The sequence below is a fragment of the Lampris incognitus genome, chromosome 4, assembly GCF_029633865.1.
Source record: "Lampris incognitus isolate fLamInc1 chromosome 4, fLamInc1.hap2, whole genome shotgun sequence".
Taxonomy (NCBI): Eukaryota; Metazoa; Chordata; class Actinopteri; order Lampriformes; family Lampridae; genus Lampris; species Lampris incognitus.
The window spans coordinates 24,326,470-24,347,149 of record NC_079214.1 but is presented as its reverse complement, the minus strand read 5'-3'; the positions used below and the strand labels follow the sequence as shown (position 1 = coordinate 24,347,149).

The 20,680-nt window shown below is 44.2% G+C and overlaps 1 protein-coding gene across 1 annotated transcript in view; it reads left to right on the top strand.

Moving 5' to 3' along the window:
- Window positions 1-10,579, top strand: part of LOC130111999 (THAP domain-containing protein 6-like) — a 28,758-nt gene extending 18,179 nt beyond the window's left edge. Inside the window, exon 6 of the mRNA XM_056279308.1 lies at window positions 10,324-10,579. Coding sequence (XP_056135283.1) covers window positions 10,324-10,579 — 256 coding nt within the window. The remainder of the gene's footprint in view (window positions 1-10,323) is intronic.
- Window positions 10,580-20,680: the final 10,101 nt, after the last annotated feature.

Genomic DNA, 20,680 nt, shown 5'->3' with positions numbered 1-20,680 from the left:
ACAAACAAGTTTTGGGACATTTACCGAAGTGTTTTTCCTAAACTCTTCCTTAAAGTACCAGATTATGATCTTCCACCCTCTAGGTCTGCATAAGGCTGGGGTCACACCAGCATTGCTGCACACGAAATTTCAGGGCGAATTCAATTCATATCAATGGATTCGCCACAATAAGTGTGAATTTACCTTGACGTCTTCATGCTGAGTTCAGATTTGATGAACGCTGACATGCGAATTCGCGCCATCGCCCAATAACAGTGTTGCTTAGACTGTGTTGACCTCTGATAGGGTGATCATGAGAGAGTGCAAATAGAGGACACAATCATTTTAGCAGTATATACCCATCCAATTTTGTCCTACTGTGCGCTGCCAAAATATAAATTGCTCCACAAAGAATACACGGCAGGTCTCAGGGAAAGGGGATCGTAATTCAAATATTGTGTAAGAATTACAGAACCACTGCGGCATGGTGGCGCATTGGTTAGCACGGTCGCCTCGCAACAAGAAGGTCCTGGGTTCAAGCCTCGGGGTAGTCCAACTTTGGGGGTTGACCCGGGTCATCCTCTGTGTGGAGGTTGCATGTTGTCTGCGTGGGTTTCCTCCAGGTGCTCCGGTTTCCTCCCACAGTCCAAAGACATGTAGATCAGGTGAATTGGCCGTACTAAATTGCTCCTAGGTGTGAATGTGTGTTGGCACTGTGATGGCCTGGCAGCCTGTCCAGGGTATCTCCCCGCCTGCCACCCAGTGACTGCTGGAATAGGCTGCAGCATCCCCATGACCCTGGGTAAGGATAAGCAGTTTGGATGATGGATGAATGGAATATGCAGCATGGTTTCCTCTTATCTTGAAGAAGGAGTAGATGGTACAACTATTTCATTAATATATCTGTTAAATATGTTTGGTCGCCAAGCTTCCTGTCGCGCCTGTTTTGCAGGGGAATGCAAATGTATTTCTCTCTGCAAATCTCCAGTATGACCACAGCTGAAGGAAACCCACTGTAAGTATCCATGTTCTTATAAGGGTTAAAGCGAGCTAATGAAACTTTTCACTAGTGTTGTGTGTTGAGACTGCATTTATAGATGGTTGAGCTATCGCACTTTGCTTCCTAATGCTGCCTTCCTTCTTAGTAGAGAGTGGGGTATGTTTCCTACGGGGTGACAGGCTCAGGTCTTATTAGCACTTTAAACAGGAAGAGAGGGGTTATTTGTATCTGTGTTTGTATTCATGCGTGTTGCCAAGTTCTGCCTCTCAATGAACTCATTCTTGCCTGAGCTGGCATTTTGCGTACATGGTGTTACTCTCTCTGGGAGTGCACACTTATCCTCTTGTTTTCTTTGGACCATGAACGTGAAGTAAAGGTATAACAACTCTGAACCATATTTCCTCCTCTCGCAACCTGGGGGAAGTCATGAAAATGTCAGGGGTTCCACTTGTTTAAGAGTGTATTGTTTTCATTAGGCCGTCTTGACATACTCTAAAACTCCCCATCTGTCTTTTTTTTTTTTCTTCTAACATTTGGTTTTCTCTCCATCGTGAACTTGTAGTTTTGACTGGACTCGACCCAATCCTGACCCGTTTCCAACCCCTTGCCTTACTTTCGCTCACGTGTCAGCGAAAGCAAGGTGTAGTGGAGAGTCAAAGAGAAAACACTGGCAGAATTGGATATATCTCACCGCTGCTGAAGCTGTGTTGTGGAGTAAAGAAAAAAAAATAATTAGGGTAAGGGAGGACATTGACACCACAACCATTAAATTACACTCTCATTAATCATGCCCAAATTTGAAGTGGAAGTTAGTAAATTAGTTCTTGATGAGTCCCAACAGTCTTTGGTCTGCTGTCATTCTAAGCCGAAACCAAACTCTCCATAAATACCCTCGTCTTACCCTCATCCAGTTAGGTCCTTGAATGTAATTTGACACAGCCATTTAAAATTCAGTGTGTGAAACTTACTTCCTCCCCACAAGGGTCATTTGACTTTATCAGATCAAATTACACTATCTTCCCTCACATGAGCTGACCTAAGATTGACAGAGAATCATTTTTTCCCACTCATTTTCAATTTCTTAAAATAACACAGCTCTGTTAAGCATCTTCAAAACTTCCAAGACACTAAATATATATTTCACTATGAAGAAATTCCATCATAATCACTTGACATGAGATAGAAAATGGAAATGATCTATGATGAGCCTCTCCATGACAGGGGTACTGAATATAGTGTGAGTAAGGCTCCATCGAATGAAAATGCAATGACAACATTTTGTATATTCACAACAGCCAGTATTCACTGCACCTTGAGCAATGGAGCAACCCTCGAATTTTCCTGCTGCCTTGTTCAGCCAGGACAGAACCACTGAGGAACACACTGGCTCTCAGACAGATGAAGTTTTACGCTCTGCATTTCTGACAGGGGGAAATCTGTTCTCCTGATGGGAGACCGTTTGGAGTCTAACAAGGTGCGGAGCTGATGGCTCACTGCAGAGGGGGCGAGGACCTGCCCTTATACAGCCTATAGATTGTATGGAGATGCGAGACAGATCCAAGGGGACATTTATGGAGACGGAGGGGCTGAATGGTGAGAAATGCGGATTACAATGAGTCAAGTCGAGTCAATTTTATTTGTATAGCCCAATATCACAAATTACAAATTTGCCTCAGTGGGCTTTACAGCAACACAACATCCTGTCCTTAGACCCTCACATCAGATAAGGAACAACTCCCTAAAAAAAAAAAAACCCTTTAACAGGGAGAAAAAACAGGAAGAAACCTCAGGTACAGCAACAGAGGAGGGATCTCTCTCCCAAGACGGACGACATGCAATGGATGTGTTTACACAATTTACAGAATACAACATTGAAAGAGGAAAACACAATTATAATGAGGTGTGATATTTCAGCACCAGGGACAGTGCCGTGCATTTATCATTAAATAGTGACCTGCTGATATTGAAGCAGCACAGCTGCTGATTGGCTATTTCACAACCACGGTCGGCGCCACGGATTTTACCAACTATTTGCTCAAACCTCAGTCAAAGGATAAAAAAGTAAGGCAGACTAAGCCAGCGGGGCAGGTAACCAAGAATAGAAGGCAAATGATTACACAGTTTGACATTCAGCGATGTTGGATGCCCATACAGCCACACCGCCATATAGTCTACACAATCAGGCCACACATAATCAAACCACACATGACAACAAACTACAAGTGTGCAAGTAATGTGTGGCCTACTGTTAAAACAATAACCAAGCAGATACAATGGTCTACAACACAAGTGGCAACAAACAATGCTATTTTTGAAAGAGACCAGATAACCAGCATCTATGACAAACTCATGGCATCACAAATAATGAATCCATCGAAGCCTACATGAAATGTCCAATGTCCACAATGTCCAATATCCAAAAACTCAAACACGTATAAACACCAAACCCGAACGAATTTTGTGAGCGGAACAGGAGGCCACAGGATTCTTCCTGTGCTCTTGCTCCTTACCCTTTAGTTTGCCTGACTTGTACTTTTTCCTCCATTTTTGCCAACACAGGCAGAATACGGCTAGCTAGCTTACACACTACACAAGTCACAGACAACACACATAACTTCAAAGTCAGAGGTCACATCCGATCAAATGACGTGTATATATATATATATATATATACACAAAACACACACACACACACACACACACACACACATACGTTCTGTGTGGATATTCCGCTCCTCATTAGTTGAGCACTTATAACACCATTGATGGTTTCGGGAAAAAAAACGCTATGTAATACACACACACACACACACAGAAGGAAAGATTGACAGAGAGTGAGATATTGACATCGGTAATGATGATGTCACATCACCTTGATTTTAAACTGATTTGAGACACACCCTGATCTGGACCTTTTTTTTTTTTTTACACTTTTATTGCTGCAAAAAACAGCGAGGGAAACAGAAATACAGCAGTCAGGCTGCTAGCTTTCAAAACTTTGGGCAGCCAAATCCACTCAGAGTGGCAGGGGCCCAATTAAGGGGGTACTAAGGGGGTGGAAACAATGACAATACAAAGAGGTCACAGTGCCCACACTGGTGTTGTTTGCTGCATAAGATGAGAACCCCTTGCCATTAGTGGGGGCTCGTATCTGTTCTGCAGAACACACGAGTCTGACTTTATTTTTTTGCCGCAATGAAGAAACACAAGCAAATTTTATTCAAAACATTGAACTACTACTACTACTTTTAGCTGTTCCCGTTAGGGGTCACCACAGCGGATCATCTGTTTCCATCTCTTCCTGTCCTCTGCATCTTCCTGTCATGCCAGTCACCTGCATGTCCAACCTCACCACATCCATAAACCTCCTCTTTGGCCTTTCCTCTTTTTCCTGGCAGCTCCATATTCAGCATCCTTCTCCCAATATACCCAGCATCTCTCCTCCACACATGTCCAGACCATCTCAATCTTGGCTCTCTTGCTTTGTCTCCAAACTGTCCAACCTGAGCTGTCCCTCTAATATATTCGTTCCTAATCCCATCCATCTTCCTCATTCCCAACGAGAATCTTGGCATCTTTAACTCTGCCACCTCCAGCACTACCTCCTGTCTTTTCGTCAGTGCCAAAGTCTCCAAACCATATAACATAGCTGGTCTCACTACCATCTTGTAAACCTTCGCCTTTAACTCTTGCTGGTACCCTTCTGTTGCAAATCACTCCTAACACTCTTCCCCACCCACTCCACCCTGTCTACACTCTCTTCTTCATCTCTCTTCCACACTCCCCATTACTTTGGACAGTCAACCTCAAATATTAAACTCATCCACCTTCATCACCTCTACTCCTTGCATCCTCACCGTTCCACTGTCCTCCCTCTCATTCACGCATATGCATTGTCTTGCTCCTACTGACTTTCATTCCTTTTCTCTCCAGTGCATACCTCCACCTCTCCCGGCTCTCCTAAACCTACTCCCTACTCTCGCTACTGATCACAATGTCATCCGCGAACATCATAGTTAGGGCCCTACCAAATTCACGGTACATTTCGCTCAATTTCACGGACCTAGTTTCTCGAAAATCACAGATTTCACGGATTCTATAAGAAAAATGCGACATTTCACGGCAATGATTAAATTACACTTTTTCTTCACACAGGACATTAATAGCCCAGCCTACTGTACACAGCATAACCGTACTAGTGGTTGAATGTAAGCATTGAGCATCCTGCGACGGTGCTTGGCTTCATGCTCTGTGTCTGCGATGAAAATACTTGTCCATGTTTTGACACGGCCCTCTCCGCGTCCACAGAGTTCGTCGGGATTGACAGACAGCGCCACGCTACTTTAGCAAGATGTGGTAGCCTAGATTCGGAGGATTTCCAAAAAGCTAGCGCTGGTAAAGTTGTGTCCACCTCTTGTGCGATGTGTTTATAGTTTGGCAATTCCAGCCTACAGTTTTTGTCAAATCCAGGAATGTCTGTGCTGAGTGAGTTTAAATCCACCGTCAAAATAAGTATTTGTGCAGGGTCAAAAATGCGCACTGCTTTCAGGAATTCGGCCGCTGGTTGTTTAAATTTACTTTGCGTAACGTTCTCGTTTAACTCGTCTCCGTAGCAGTAATACTGCCTGATCTTTTGTATCATGCCAGAAAACAAGTGATGAGCACTGGCATCTAAATCTGCACGCTCGTAGTGAATTTCATTCGCCTGTGCTTCTGCCCAAAAGAGCAAATCCATGACCCTGTTGTACACCTTGCGAATTAATACATGTCGAGATTCAAACCAAGTGATCAAGTCCATTAGCTTAGTGGCATTTTTGGAAATGAATTTGACCTCCTCATTCAGGTGAGGATCGTGTAAAAGATTTAACAGTTCGGTCAATGCCTGTGTTCGGGGTGTCAGTGCGAGCTCCTGTTCCACAAAATCTGCGTAAAAGTCCAGATGAGCTGCGTGATACTGTACAGCCCGAAACCACGAGTTCCATCTCGTCATCACTGGTTCAGGTGGAAGGGCAATTTTCCCCACCGTTTCCCCTGTCTTCTCTGCAATGCTTTCCCGATAGTGTAGTTTGCGACTGGGACAATGCTTAAACACTTTTTGGACATAGCTCCCTAACTTATCTACTCTAGGAAACTCAGCTCTCCACAACTCACTCACCAGAGAAATAATGTGGGCATTGCAAGTGATATGCACCGAATTTGGCATGAGACCCTGGAGTGCAGATTTGTATGACTTCGTCATGTAGGTTGCATTGTCACTAATGAAAGCAGATACTTTGTTAAAGTCTGCACCATACTTTGTGAGGGTTTTAATTACGGCTTGTGAAACAGTGGTATAGTTTACAGCATCCAAGTAAGCACAGTCGGCCAGCACTGCTGTTGTCCGACATGAAATCGAAAATAACATGCAAAACATAATTGTCCTGCTCATCGGTGGACTCATCCAAAATAATTGAAAACGATTCACATGAATTTATGATAGATTTTACCTCTTCAAATTGTGCGTCAAACAGCTTAGGAAGGTAGTCTTGTCGGAGCTTATTTGCACTGGGTAAACCACCCGCATTTCTCACATTACGTTGAAGGTAGTCCCTCAGTTTCGGGTGACCAAGCTTCTCCAGCGGTATATTAGCACTAGCAAACGCCTCAACAAGCTCCATGATCGCCAAATGTTGAGACTCGGTGCTCTCGGTTGTTTTCTTAAACATCGATGAAATTGTTTTTTGCTTCTTGTTGGTTCCACCTTGTGGTTCTTTTTCGGCAGCCCTCTTTTTGTTGAGATGAGTTTCACTTTCCAAGTGACGCTGAATCGTTGCTCGTCGACTGTGATCTAAGGAGATATTACAACTCGTACAAAATAATTTTCCGCCATCAGCGTGTAAAATATGTTTTCCAAACTCAATTACTCTGTCGTCTGCAGTCGTGTTTTTTGAGGTTTTAGATTTCGACATCTTCAGTACGTTAGGGCCTAAGCTAACATGCTGACGACAGCTAACTCAAACTATGCTAGTAACAAAAATGATCATTGCGACCACCCCGGATGCTCATTTAACCAATCAATGTCTTAGACACGTGAATGCTTTTATTCGCGCATCCAAAATGTCAATCATGTCAGCACAGTATTTTCTCAAACTAGTTGCGCACTTAAATTCTGCATTTCACGGCAAATGGTCAATTACACGGGAAGAGATGATTTCACGGTCCGTGACGCGATTTTCACAGCCGTGAATTTGGCAGGGCCCTAATCATAGTCCATGAAGAATCCTGCCTGATCTCATCCGTCAACCTGACCATCACCACTGCAAACAAGAAAGGGCTCAGAGCCGATCCTTGATGTAATCCCACCTCCACCTTGAACCCATCTGTCATTCCACACCTCACCACTGTTACACTGCCCTCATACATATCCTGCACCACTCTTACATACCTCTCTGCCACTCCCAACTTCCTCATACAATACCACACCTCTCTCGGCACCCTGTCATATGCTTTCTCTAAATCCACAAAGACACAAAATAACTCCTTCTGGCCTTCTCTATACTTCTACAACGGTATTCTCAAAGCAAACTTCACATCTGTAGTGCTCTTTCATGGCATGAAACCAAACGATACTGCTGCATGCTAATCATGACCTCTCCTCTTAACCTAGCTTCTATTACTCTTTCCCATATATTCATGCTGTGGCTGATCAACTTTATACCTCTTTAGTTACTACAGCTCTGCACATCACCCCTATTCTTGAAAATCAGAACAAGTATGCTTCTTCTCCACTCCTCAGGCATCCTCTCGCCTTCCAAGATTGTGTTAAACAATCTAGTTAAAAGCTCCATTGACATCTCTCCTAAACACCTCAATAGGTATGTCATCTGGATCAACAGCCTTTTTACTCTTCATAGCTGCCCTCACTTCCTCCTTGCTAATCCCCCATACTTCCTGATTCACTATCCCCACTTCATCCAACCTTCTCTATCTCTCTCTCTTGCTCTCATTTTCTTCATTCTTCAGCCCCTCAAAGTACTCCTTCCACCTTCTCAACACACTCTTACTTGTCAGCACATTTCCATCTCTATCCTTCATCACCCTAACCTGCTTCATGTCCTTCCCCACTCGGTCCCTCTGTCTAGCCAATTAGTACAAGTCCTTTCCTCCTTCCTTAGTGTCTAACCTCTCATACAACTCACCATAAGCCTTTTCCTTTGCCACCTCATTCTTCGCTTTACGCCACATCTCCCTGTACTCATGTTTAATTTCTTCATCTCTCTGACTATCCCACTTCTTTGCCAACCTCTTCCTCTGTATACTTTGCTGTACTTCCTCATTCCACCACCAAGTCTCCTTGTCTTCCTTCCTCTGTCCTGATGACACACCAAGTACTTTCCTAGCTGTCTACCTCACTATTTCTGCAGTGGTTTCCCAGCCATCTGGCAGCTCTTCACTACCACCCAGTGCCTGTCTTAACTCCTGCCTGAACTCCGCACAACAGTCTTCCTTCTTCAACGTCCACCACGTGATCATTGGCTCTGCCTTCACTGTCTTCCTCTTGGTCTGCAAAGTCATCCTACAGACCACCATCCGATGCTGCCTAGCTACATTCTCCCCTGTCACCACCTTGCAGTCTCCAATCCCTTTCAGATCGCGCCATCTACATAAGATATAGTCCACCTGTGTGCACTTTCCTCCACTCTTATACATCACCCTGTGTTCCTCCCTCTTCTTGAAATACGTATTCACCAGTCATTTCCATCCTTTTCACAAAAACTACCACTATATGTCCTTTCACATTCCTCTCCTTGACACCATATCTGCCCATCACTTCCTCATTACTTCTGTTGCCTTGACCAACACACCCATTGAGGTCCGCTCCAATCACCACCCTCTCCCCATTGGGTGCACTCTCCACCACTTCATCCAATTCACTCAAGAATTCTTCTTGCTCTTCCATCTCACACCCAACTTGCGGGGCATATGTGCTGACAACATTCATCATCACATCTTTGATTTCCAGCTTCATACTCATCACTCTATCTGACACTCTCTTCACCTCCAACACACTCTTGTCATACTCTTCCCTCAGAATTACCCCTACCCCATTTCTCCTCCTATCCACACCAGGGTAGAAGAGTTTGAACCCACCTCCGATGCTTTTGGCCTTACTCCCCTTCCACCTGGTCTCTACCTTCCTTCTCTCCATCATATCAGCCATCTCTGTCCCTTTACCAGTCATAGTGCCAACATTAAAAATTCCGACACTCACCTCCACACTCCTACCCTTCCTCCTCTCCCACTCCCTCTGGACATGCTACCCCCTCTCCTTCTCCCAACATTAGCATAGTTTCCACCAGTACCCTACTGGCCAACAGTATTGGTGGTGGTCGTTGGTAACCTGGGCCTCAACCAATCTGGTATGTATCATGGTTGTGTGATCTGGGTCATCGGGGCTCACCTGTTTCCCATCGCTTGATTGGTATTTCAGCTCATCTGCACCCCATTTACATGAGTAACCTTGATCGCCCCTGATTGCCCATGTGGTACTCACCTGATCCCCAGCCCCTTATTTGGCTTGTGGCTCTGGTTCCTGTCCTGTCCTGCTCACCTGTTCCCCATTCCCTAATTGGTGAGCCCGGTCCTGTCCTGCCCTACTCACCTGTCCCCGATTTCTCTGATTGTCTGTCTCAAGTTATATATTCCCCCTGGTTGCCCAGGCGCTTCGTCAGATCTTCTCACAGACACACACATATGGATTCTTGGTTGCCGGATGCGCCAGGTCCTGTTTCGAGCCTTTCCTGCTGTCTGTAAGTGCATTTGTTTCATTAAAACATTGTTCTAGCCCAGTTCTGAGTCATGCATTTGGGTCCTCCATTCCTGTCCCCAACGTGAAAGTACGATCTGACCATACTATGGACCCAGCTGACTCTGCCACACTAAAAGACGGGCGCCTCATTCAGCATGAGGAACAGCTGAGCTCCATCTGTCATGGCCTCCGGAAGATGGACGCCTGTCACTAGGCGTTTCACACCTCGCTGACTAACCAGGTGAGTGCACTTGCCAGTCAGTTGCAGCAGCTCCTGGTCCAGCTCACCCTGTTGGCTCCGACCATAGTGACTGCTTCTCGGCCGGCAGATTTGCTAAGCTTGGCGTTTACCTGGGAAGAATTTGGTGTGTAAGGGGACACCTTCCTGAACAAGGAGCCGGGCTTCCTTAAGCTCCTCACTGCCATCTGGAAAGGGACCCTGAGTTTGCCCAAAAACAGCCTTTTTCAGGTGGCAGTACTTTAGTGACCCGGTCCCTGATCCTCCCAAGCCCGGCATGTCAGCCTCCCATGTTTCCTAAACGTCTTTGCTGCCCAGCGGCCCCGAGTCTCAACTGCCCAGCGCCCATGAGTGTCAGCTGCCCAGCATCCCAGAGTGTCAGCTGCCCAGCCCCTTCCTGCTCCAGAGTGGTCGGCCAGTTCCTGATGACGTCCAGCGTGTTCCTGAGCAGTCGGCCGCCTTTGCCGACATCAAGTCTGTTCCCAAGCAGTCGGCTGCCTTTGCCAACATACAGTCTGTTCCTGAGCAGTCAGCCACCTTTGCTGATGTCCAGTCTGTTCCCCGAGCAGTCTGACTGCCTCTGATGCCCCGAGTGGTCTGACCGCCTCTGATGCCTGCTCACCCGGTGGTCCGGCCGCCTCTGATGCCGGTACCCCAAGCAGGTGCCGCGCCGCCTCTGAGGCCTGTGCCCCAAGTGGCCGTCCCAATGCCTGTGCCCCAAGCGGCGGTCCCACCGCCTCTGTCCTGTCTGCGTCCCCAGCCTCCAGAGCAGCAGTCCTGTCTGCGTTGCCAGCCTCCTGAGTGGCTGACCCGCCCACATCACCGACCTCCGGGTCATCCACCTCCCTGTCTGCCGGAGCTACTCTGCCCTTCGGTCCTGCATTCTGGTCGCCTTGCAGATCAGTTGTATCCATCGGTCCAGCTCTCAGGCCATCTGCCTGAGAACCCTGGCCCCATTCATCTACTCCCAGACCACTTGGTCCCAAAGCCCTCCCCCAGACCCCCTCCAACCATCCTGCTTGGTGCTCCCGCTCCGTTCGTTTGGGATGTCTGGAATCCGTCCCTTGAGGCGGAGGTCCTGTCCTGTCATCGGGGCTTGCCTGTTCTCCATCCCGATTGGTATTTCGGCTCACCTGTGCCCCATTTACATGTTTAACGCTGATTGCCCCTGACTGCCCATGCGGTGCTCAGCTGATCCCCAGCCCCTTACTTGGCTTGCGGTTCAAGTTCCTGCCCTGCCCTGCTCACTTGTCCACCATTTCCCTGATTGGCTGTCTCAGGTTATATATTCACCCTGGTTGCCCAGGCGCTTTGTCGGATCATCTCACAGACACGCACATACACACATATGGACTCTTAGTTGCTGGATGCACCACATCCTGTTTCGAGCCTTCCCTGCTGTCTGTAAGTTGATTTGTTTCATTAAAACATTGTTCTAGCCCAGTCCGTCTCTGAGTCGTGCATTTGGAGCCTGTATTCCTGCCCCCGGCGTGACAGAATGGAAATCTGATTTATGATTTGCATATTTGATTTGGCAAAGGTTTTGCGCAGATGCCCTTCCTGACGCAACCCTCCCCATTTATGTGGACTTGGGACCGGTACTAAGAATGTGCTGGCTTGTGCATCCTTAGTGGCTGAGTTATTCAAAATATTCAACTAAACAACAAAAATATATGTTCACTCAGGCAGATGGGCCCCAAGGTGGACCTCTTTGTAACTGGAGAGAACTGTGGGCCTGGGGCAGCCTCCCCCTCTACCCCCCCCTCCACCCGACTCCCCCCTACTCACTTCGCTACAGAGTCTAACACTTCCATTGTCCCTGAGCCGACAGGCCTCCTAACAGCTTGGCTTTAGCCCACCCCCTGAACACCCACTTTCTTCAAAACCATACCACTGTAGCCAAGGCATAGCTTTATGTCAGTGTTGCACAGAACCACCTATCCTAAATCGGCAATGCTCCACACTCTTGCTGAAGTTAGCTCGGAAGATATGGACTCACACTGACCTTGTCGGCTATGCTAACTTCTCTGCTTAACAAGCTTATATGTACAGACAGCTAATCGTGATTGCAACAATGTGTGGACAGCAATAGCATGTGTACAAGATCTAAATTGAGCCTGCCACTGATTACCACGTCTTCGTCCAGCTAATCACTATTAGGCAAGCTAACTGGCCTGCAGGATGTGAAAGCGGCCCCTGGTCACTGCTCAGCACCACGGGAGCTGGAAGGACTGAGTGGGATACGGGGAGAATACAGGCATCCAGATAACTGAGGATTATGGGTAATCCCTCTCATTAAACCAGTGACAGGACCTGTATAGAGGAGAGAGCTGACAATGAGTGGAAGAAATTGATTTGTCACTGTAATGTTATCCCTTTCCTGGGCAAAGCTGTATGCACTAGTGGTGGAGAGCCTAGGTAAATGTCTAATAAATAGAACCTTAATTTTAGGATGTGAAAGCAGAGAAAATTAATTGTGGTCTGTTTGCATGATTGTTGACGGAGAGAGAGAGAGAGTGTGTGTGTGTGTGTGTGTGTGTGTGTGTATCTGTGTGTGCATGTATATTTGCGCAGTTTGCATAGGTTCTTTTTTGCAAGAGAAGGCCATCTCTATTGTGAAATAATTTGTAGGAGCATTGTAGAAAGACAGAAATGATAGTGAAAGAGGGAGGGAGAGGACAGAAGAGTGAACACTTAGAGAGTGATGTCCCTGCTCAGCATTTACAGGTAAAATACACAAGGATGCAGGATGCTGTTGGAAAATTGAGATTTGCTCTCACAAGCCCTTTTTCTTTTGGATGCAAAATACACATTTAAAAAGGAACAGAAGAAAAAGTGGTTGCTCTAAATGCAAAAATTGCCTAAGCTCTGATTGATCTATGTTTATTTTAATGCTAAAATTATTGCTCAATAGAAATTGAGCACATTTGTCATCACAGTACATACAATATATAGGAAATGAACTGGTGCTTGGTTGAATAAGGGGAGGGACATGCATGTAAACCCAAGACTGGGCCATAAAACTGGCCCACTTAATCATCTCATTAATCACACAGTATTTTACAGTATATGCATGCAATAATGACGAGTATATCTATTCATCAACATTTTTTCTCCCCTAAGACACCGCAATAAAAATAATCAGTAGGTATATAGGCTTGGCATAGATTTTCTATGGTGTGTATGATTCGCAACACCTTTTTGTCCTTGTCATTATTAGTCTGAAAATGTCATGTTACAGAGAAAACAAAAGCAGCTCATAACAAAATCAGCTAATACCTGTAAAACAGAATATTCACTAGGATTTTTCCTTTTCTTTTACTGAATGGGCAGGAATATTTTGGAGATTCTCTGTTCCAGGTGCTCAGACCTCTACCACCTGTGACCTATAACATCTTTTAGAAGATCCCGGTCCATCACCCTCCATGTGTAGGGTGGGACTTAGCATTTCACTGGGGACATGACACTCACCACCACATATACTCTTCCAGCCAACAAAAACAAACATTTTCATCTGCACAGTAAATTGACCATATCATTTAATTTGGTCCATCCATATCCTAACAAACACACTGTGGTGCCGAAAGACACACTATCCCATCCAGCAGTATTTAGAAGAGTTAGAGGTTGAGAAAGATGGCAGGAGTGAAAGATAAAACAAGCTGGATGACACAGGGCCCATTAATTATGAAGCGCTGGCACACTATGAAAGTGGTTTGCCGGAGCCAAGTCCCCTGACAAGTGGTGGATGAAAGACAGATGATGATTAGTTAAATCATGGAAGAATCCAAGCCATGCATAAGTAAGTGATGAGGGACTAGACCCACCTCGTCCTTGATGCAGGGGGCCTCCCCTCCGCCAGCCATCTATGCCTCTATTCAATCCCCCATCCTCTCTCACCAAATCCCTTGAAAATCACAGTCATGGCTGCTGCCAGCCACCAACACTTTTTTTTAATTCTTTTTTTATATATATAGCCAAATAGAGCACTGATTCATGCTTCTTTGAATATGTTTTGAACCCGTTATCATCGTGTGTCTGTCTACAGCTCAGATATAACTGGGCATAAATATGACAACTGTGGTCAACACTGGGTACCTTGTGGTTTGGATAAAACGGGAAACCATTTGAAAGAGGGAAGCTGATGAGCTGTAGGGTTTGGGATGAACTGCACGTGTGTGAGTCTACCATCTTGACACTGTGCCAGCATAAACATGCGTCTGAAATGTTGGGACTGTAGCTGGATAGACCCCAGCCAACAAGAGAAGCCAGGTTTAGACACCAGCCAGACAATGTGGTGTGCACATATTTTATCTATATATCGCAATAAATGAATGATATAACCAAACTTGTCTATTTGACAGCGGTCATTGATTTATTTTGTTGACTGTTAAGCAACGAAATAGGTCAGTGATCACTATGGCGCTAAACGAATGTCACAAAAAATAAAACCCATTATGGTGCTCTGTTGATGCTCCAAAGTCCATGAAAAACTGATGTGTTTGAAAAGGTATATGTGAGTTTATGTCTTAGTAGTAAAGGTTGCCGTTTACCAGTAGTTTATTACAATAGATTCCATTTTAGGGGGAGGGGGGTTCCCCCTTTTTCTCCCCAATTGTATCCGGCCAATTACCCCACTCTTCCGAGCTGTCCCGGTCGCTGCTTCACCCCCTCTGCCAATCCGGAGAGGGCTGCAGACTACCACATGCCTCCTTCGATATATGTGGAGTCGCCAGCCGCTTCATTTCACCTGACAATCAGGAGTTTCGTAAGGGGGACAAAGTGCATGGGAGGCTCCCCCTCCCCCCTGAACAAGGGCCCTGACCGACCAGAGGAGGCGCTAGTGCAGCGACCAGGACACATACCAACGTTCGGCTTCTCACCCGCAGATGCCAGTTGTGTCTGTAGGGACGCCCGACCAAGCCGGAGGTAACACGGGGGATTTGAACTGGCGATCTCCATGTTGGTAGGCAACGGAATAGACCGCCACGCTACCTGGCCGCCCCCTAATGGATTCCATTCTTTCCAATAGCAGTGATTAAAAAATGCAGAGCATATGGTGGGCCTACTGCAAATTTTATTTTGAGACGTATATGGGTTGTCAGTTCCCTGCAACATGACTTCTATCTTTATAAATATTCAATATGACCTACGGTGCTATTGTAACTGTAAAATTTGTAGCGTTCAACAGACCCCAGAGCTTTGTTATTTGGCATGGAATGCATAGCTTTCTCTTGTTTGGTGCCTATGAATGGATCAATCAACATATTTAGATTGTTCTTCTGTAAAATTGTGGTGTGTTGATGATACAGTGCATCCGGAAAGTATTCACACCCCTTCACTTTCCCCACATTTTGTTATGTTACAGCCTTATTCCAAAATGGATTAAATTCCTTTTTTTTCTCATCAATCTACACACAATACCCCATAATGACAAAGCGAAAAAGGTTTTGTAGAAATTTTTGCAAATTTATTAAAAATAAAAAACAAATATTGCATGTACATAAGTATTCACACCCTTTGCTATGACACTCAAAATTGAGCTCAGGTTCATCCTGTTTCCACTGATCATCCTTGAGATGTTTCTACATCTTGATTGGAGTCCACCTGTAGTAAATTCAATGGATCGGACATGATTTGGAAAGGCACACACCTGTCTATATAAGGTGCCACTGTTGACAGTGCATGTCAGAGCAGAAACCAAGCCATGAAGTCAAAGGAATTGTCTGTGGACCTCCAAGACAGGATTGTATCGAGGCACAGAAGTGGGGAAGGGTACAAAAAAATTTCTACAGCTTTAAAGGTCCCGAAGAGCACAGTGGTCTCCATCATTCATAAATGGAAGAAGTTTGGATCCACCAGGACTCTTCCTAGAGCTGGCCGCCCAGCCAAACTGAGCAATCGGGGGAGAAGGGCCTTGGTCAGGGAGGTGACCAAGAACCCGATGGTCACTCTGACAGAGCTCCAGTGTTCCTCTGTGGAGATGAGAGAACCTTCCAGAAGGACAACCATCTCTGCAGCACTCCACCAATCAGGCCTCTATGGTAGAGTGGCCAGACAGAAGCCTCTGCTCAGTAAAAGGCAAATGACAGCCTGCTTGGAGTTTGCCAGAAAGCACCTAAAGGACTCTCAGACCATGAGAAACAAGATTCTCTGTTCTGATGAAACCAAGATTGAACTCTTTGGCCTGAATGCCAAACGTCACGTCTGGAAGAAACCAGGCACCTCTCATCACCTTGCTAATACCATCCCTAGAGTGAAGCATGGTGGTGGCAGCATCATGCTGTGGGGATGTTCTTCAGCAACAGGAACTGGGAGACTAGTCAGGATCGAGGGAAAGATGAATGGAGCAAAGTACAGGGAGATCCTTGATGAAAACCTGCTCCAGAGCGCTCAGGACCTCAGACTGGGGCAAAGGTTTACCTTTCAACACGACAACGACCCTAAGCACACAGCCAAGACAACGAAGGAGTGGCTTCGGGACAAGTCTGTGAATGTCCTTGAGTGTCCCAGCCAGAGCCCAGACTTGAACCCCATTGAACATCTCTGGAAATACCTGAAAATAGCTGTGCAGCAACGCTCCCCATCTAACCTTACAGAGCTCGAGAGGATCTGCAGAGAAGACTGGGAGAAATACCCCAAATATAGGTGTGCCAAGCCTGTAGCTTCGTACCCAAGAAGACTTGAGGCTGTAATCGCTGCCAAGGGTGCCTCAACCAGGTACTGAGTAAAGGGTGTGAATACTTATGTACATGCAATATTTCAGTTTTTTATTTTTAATAAATTTGCAAAAATTTCTAAAAAACCTTTTTCGCTTTGTCATTATGGGGTATTGTATGTAGATTGATGAGGGAAAAAAAGAATTTAATCCATTTTGGAATAAGGCTGTAACATAACAAAATGTGGGGAACGTGAAGGGGTGTGAATACTTTCCGGATGCACTGTATTAACAGATGACTTCATAGCTGTGGAGTCTGGTGCTTTGTCTGGGTGTATAATTTACCGAAAATGTATTTAAAAGTGATGCTGATGACCTCCGGGGTGTGCATATTAATCTGAATTCTGAATTACTTGAATAATTGACTTTTCTTTTTGTTTTGGTTGATTAGTCAAGAATTTATGTGTTTTATTGCTGTTTTCAAAGTGGCTATACCTGGTGGTTTGAATGAGAAGTTGTGTTTTTTTCTCCATCCTCTAGCCGAAATTTTCCTTCAACTGGATTACTGGTGCATATTTAGTTGAGCTAAGGTGTTTTTTTCTTCTTCTTTGTTTTGTGTTTGTCACAGATGCTGTTTTTGTTGCTGTTAAGGTTAGTCTAATTGACTCAATAAAAAGTAGCATTTATCTTGGAAAACACAAGCTTAGGATTCCCTCAGAACTCAATTCTGTAGCGCAAGTACCGTTTTTCCGAGACTACACATTGCAACAGCGTACAAGTCACATTCAGCAAAAAACACGTTGTTGCGAGGCAAAAAACATGTCGCTTCGCTGTGTAAGTTGCATTTTTATGGCGGTACAGTATTTTCAATTGAGTCACAAGATTAAACAGAGCCATCTAGTGGCCTTAGTTGAAAAGCAATGCATTCGTCCGCCAAAATTACATTGTAAAAGTAGCTTCGGAATATAAGTCGCAAGACCAGCCAGACAAGTAAAAAAAAAACCCAGTGATTTATAGTTCGGGAATATGGTATGCGTGATAATGTAATATCCTCTGAAATCAATATAAAAGTGGAAGAATTGGTGAAATACTGAATATGCAGTACGAGAATTCGTGGTCAACATAATGAAAAATCCCCCTCTGGGTAAGTAAACATTATCTCCTTCCTCTTGTGTAGAGTCGTCTCAGAGGTTAAAGTAGTGGTCCTAAACTGATCATAGTAAAATTAACACAAAGACAAGTAACTGATTCAAAACAACTGAAAAAATAACTTGAAGGAACAAAATTTGGGATCAATGGCTAATTCCCTTGTGAGATTAACAAATCTAGAAATAGTGCTTTATTCAAAAGCATGAAAAGAAGAAGGGCAAAAGGGCCACTTCTACAGTAGACCAACTGTACGTGCGGCGGTGACTGTTCTACAAGCCTCAAAATGGACAATAGGAAAAATGACTGACGCAACTAATAGCTTAAAGGGAAATTTCACTGATGGTTTTGTGTATGTGCAATCAGTGCTGATGAGTAAGGCAGTCTTTTGATGCAATGAAGTCCTTACTGTGTACTCTATCGACAGAGCAATCAGTGTTCTCCTGCTCAGTCTTCCCCACAGTGCCTACACCTATGAGAATACACTGCGTCTAAGCTTCTATATCATCGTCCAAAAAATCCTCTGTGCTAGTGCTAATACATCTATCACTCTATGCATGTTGCATGCATCATGCTCATACTGCAGTGTGTGTGTGCGTGCGTGTGGGGGCTGTATACATCTGGAGGAGAGAGCAAGAAGTTGTCTATGTACTTACATGCATCTTTGTTTCTGTGTGTGTATGTTTTTTTCTGTGTGTATATGTCTGTGTGTGTGTATGTTTCAATTTAGTGGAATTGTTGTTTTGGTTGTTGGTTTGTACAAGTTCAAGACATTGTTGCTTTTGTTGTTCCCATTGTTGCTCATTATACTTGCTCAGTTTCCTGCACACAAGTTCCCTGACCCACAACCAAGAGAAAAATGGCTTTTGTGCTTAAAACGTAAACTATGAATTTGCTGGTGAGAAGGCATGGCAGAGAAGTCATCTCCATCTATATGATTACTGATTTTGTTATATCCTGGAAACTTTTTGTGAAATACATCATGTTTTAGATATCTATTATCGCTTTTAATCACCTTGAAGGAATAGCTGTATTGTACCACAATTACCATGTGCTATACATGAATCTGGCAACTGATTTGTGCGTTCCGCCATGTAGCGGCGCCACCATTACTGCAGTGGCAAGTCGTAGTGAGTCAGAGTCTGCTGCTGCCTGCTGGCAGTGACAGCAGCATGGGTAGCTGGATTGATGACGTTAGGCAGTGACCCCCAGTTACTGATGAAGGTACCTTATATGGATGGCGACCTTAACATTATTCAAATTTTAAATATTAGTTAGATATTGTTTATGACAATAGCCAGAAATAAAGAATAGAGAAATAGAGAAAAAATTGACCACTTGACCATCCGCCACAGTTTAAGTGATGCAGTGCTGTGTAATATACTACTGTACTAGCTAGGTAGCATAATCAATCAAAAGTTGCATTTAATCATTACAGACCAGTTAGTAAATTTTTAAAAATACAAATTCATGTTGTTTTATAGGTATTCAATATTATTTCATTAATCATTTAGCATGTGATGAGCTCAAAATACCAATTACATGTCACTCATAGAGGGTCAAAATTTATTGGAAACAAAGTCCTTCCTGTTAATATTCTTGATCCACTTCTGGCGAACATCTTGGTCCTCTGCACGCCCAGGGACTCTATGTAAAGAGTATGGTCTCAGACAGGGGAACTCTTCATGAAGTAAAGGCTTGTGTATTTCACATTTAAGTTTGACACTACTTGTTGGAGCAGCCAAGACCTGCACAGGTTCTTCCTGAACTCCTAAACATCCTTGTCAAAATCAATGTTACTTAGAAAGTACAGATAAAAGTAGAAAACTGCACACTTTTTATGACAGCTTGCATTCAAATGTGTGCTTATTGTAGGGAGATGCCACTGCAGTAATGGCAACTTGTTTACTGCCGGTATTTCCCCGGATTCGCATATGATCCACTACACTTCCAGTGTTATAAAGTACCAAAGATTGCAGTGGGTTCATGGGTTGACAAGGCTAACACATGGGAATCCTCATACCATAAAACACATACTGGATACAATCAAATATTTAACTTGGAACATATATGATAATAATTCAGTTGCATACTTAACAAAGGTCTTAAACCACCTTAACAACCCTGAAACACATTGTTGAATTTTACAAGAAACCAATCCGAGCACAGTAAATCCAATATCACAATATTTAACCACACATTTTCAGCATCATATAACAAAAAATAGCAGCATTTCAATGATGATCATTGACAGTGTTCTATAAATCCATAACAACCCAAAAGGGCTGAACATCGTTATCAAGGGTTCAATTAATAACATTAATAGTTAGTCTCTAAAGTCCAGACACTGATAATCTCACATTTGTATATCACACTTTTCTTCCATTATCAGATTTCTCTGCCAATACAATAGTCTTGAATTTAACAGTCATCAACCCAAAATCAGACAGAGCCAATAACTCCAGCAGCTTCAGGCTTTGGAAATCTAGCAGCAATCAAACAACACATGAAGGACTTCAACCTTGGCAGCCAGCTGACAACTACTAAATCCAGCTACTAGAAAGTGCACATGCTGTTCATGCACCTTAATCCCTTATCCAGAATCAACAATTTTTTTCTTAAAAAAAAAATCTCAAATTTATTTTCAATTCTATGTGATCAATACCTCAAATATTCATATTCCCTCTACATTTATCTCAGATTAGGAATTTAGGAACACTTTATTTGTCATTTCACCTCATGCACATGAAATGAAATTAAATGAAATGCCATTTCCCCCAGCCCACAGCAGTGCAACATACAGACAAAAAAACATTCAAGAACTACAAGAACACACTCATTCAAACTAACACATATATCTAAACTAAACAA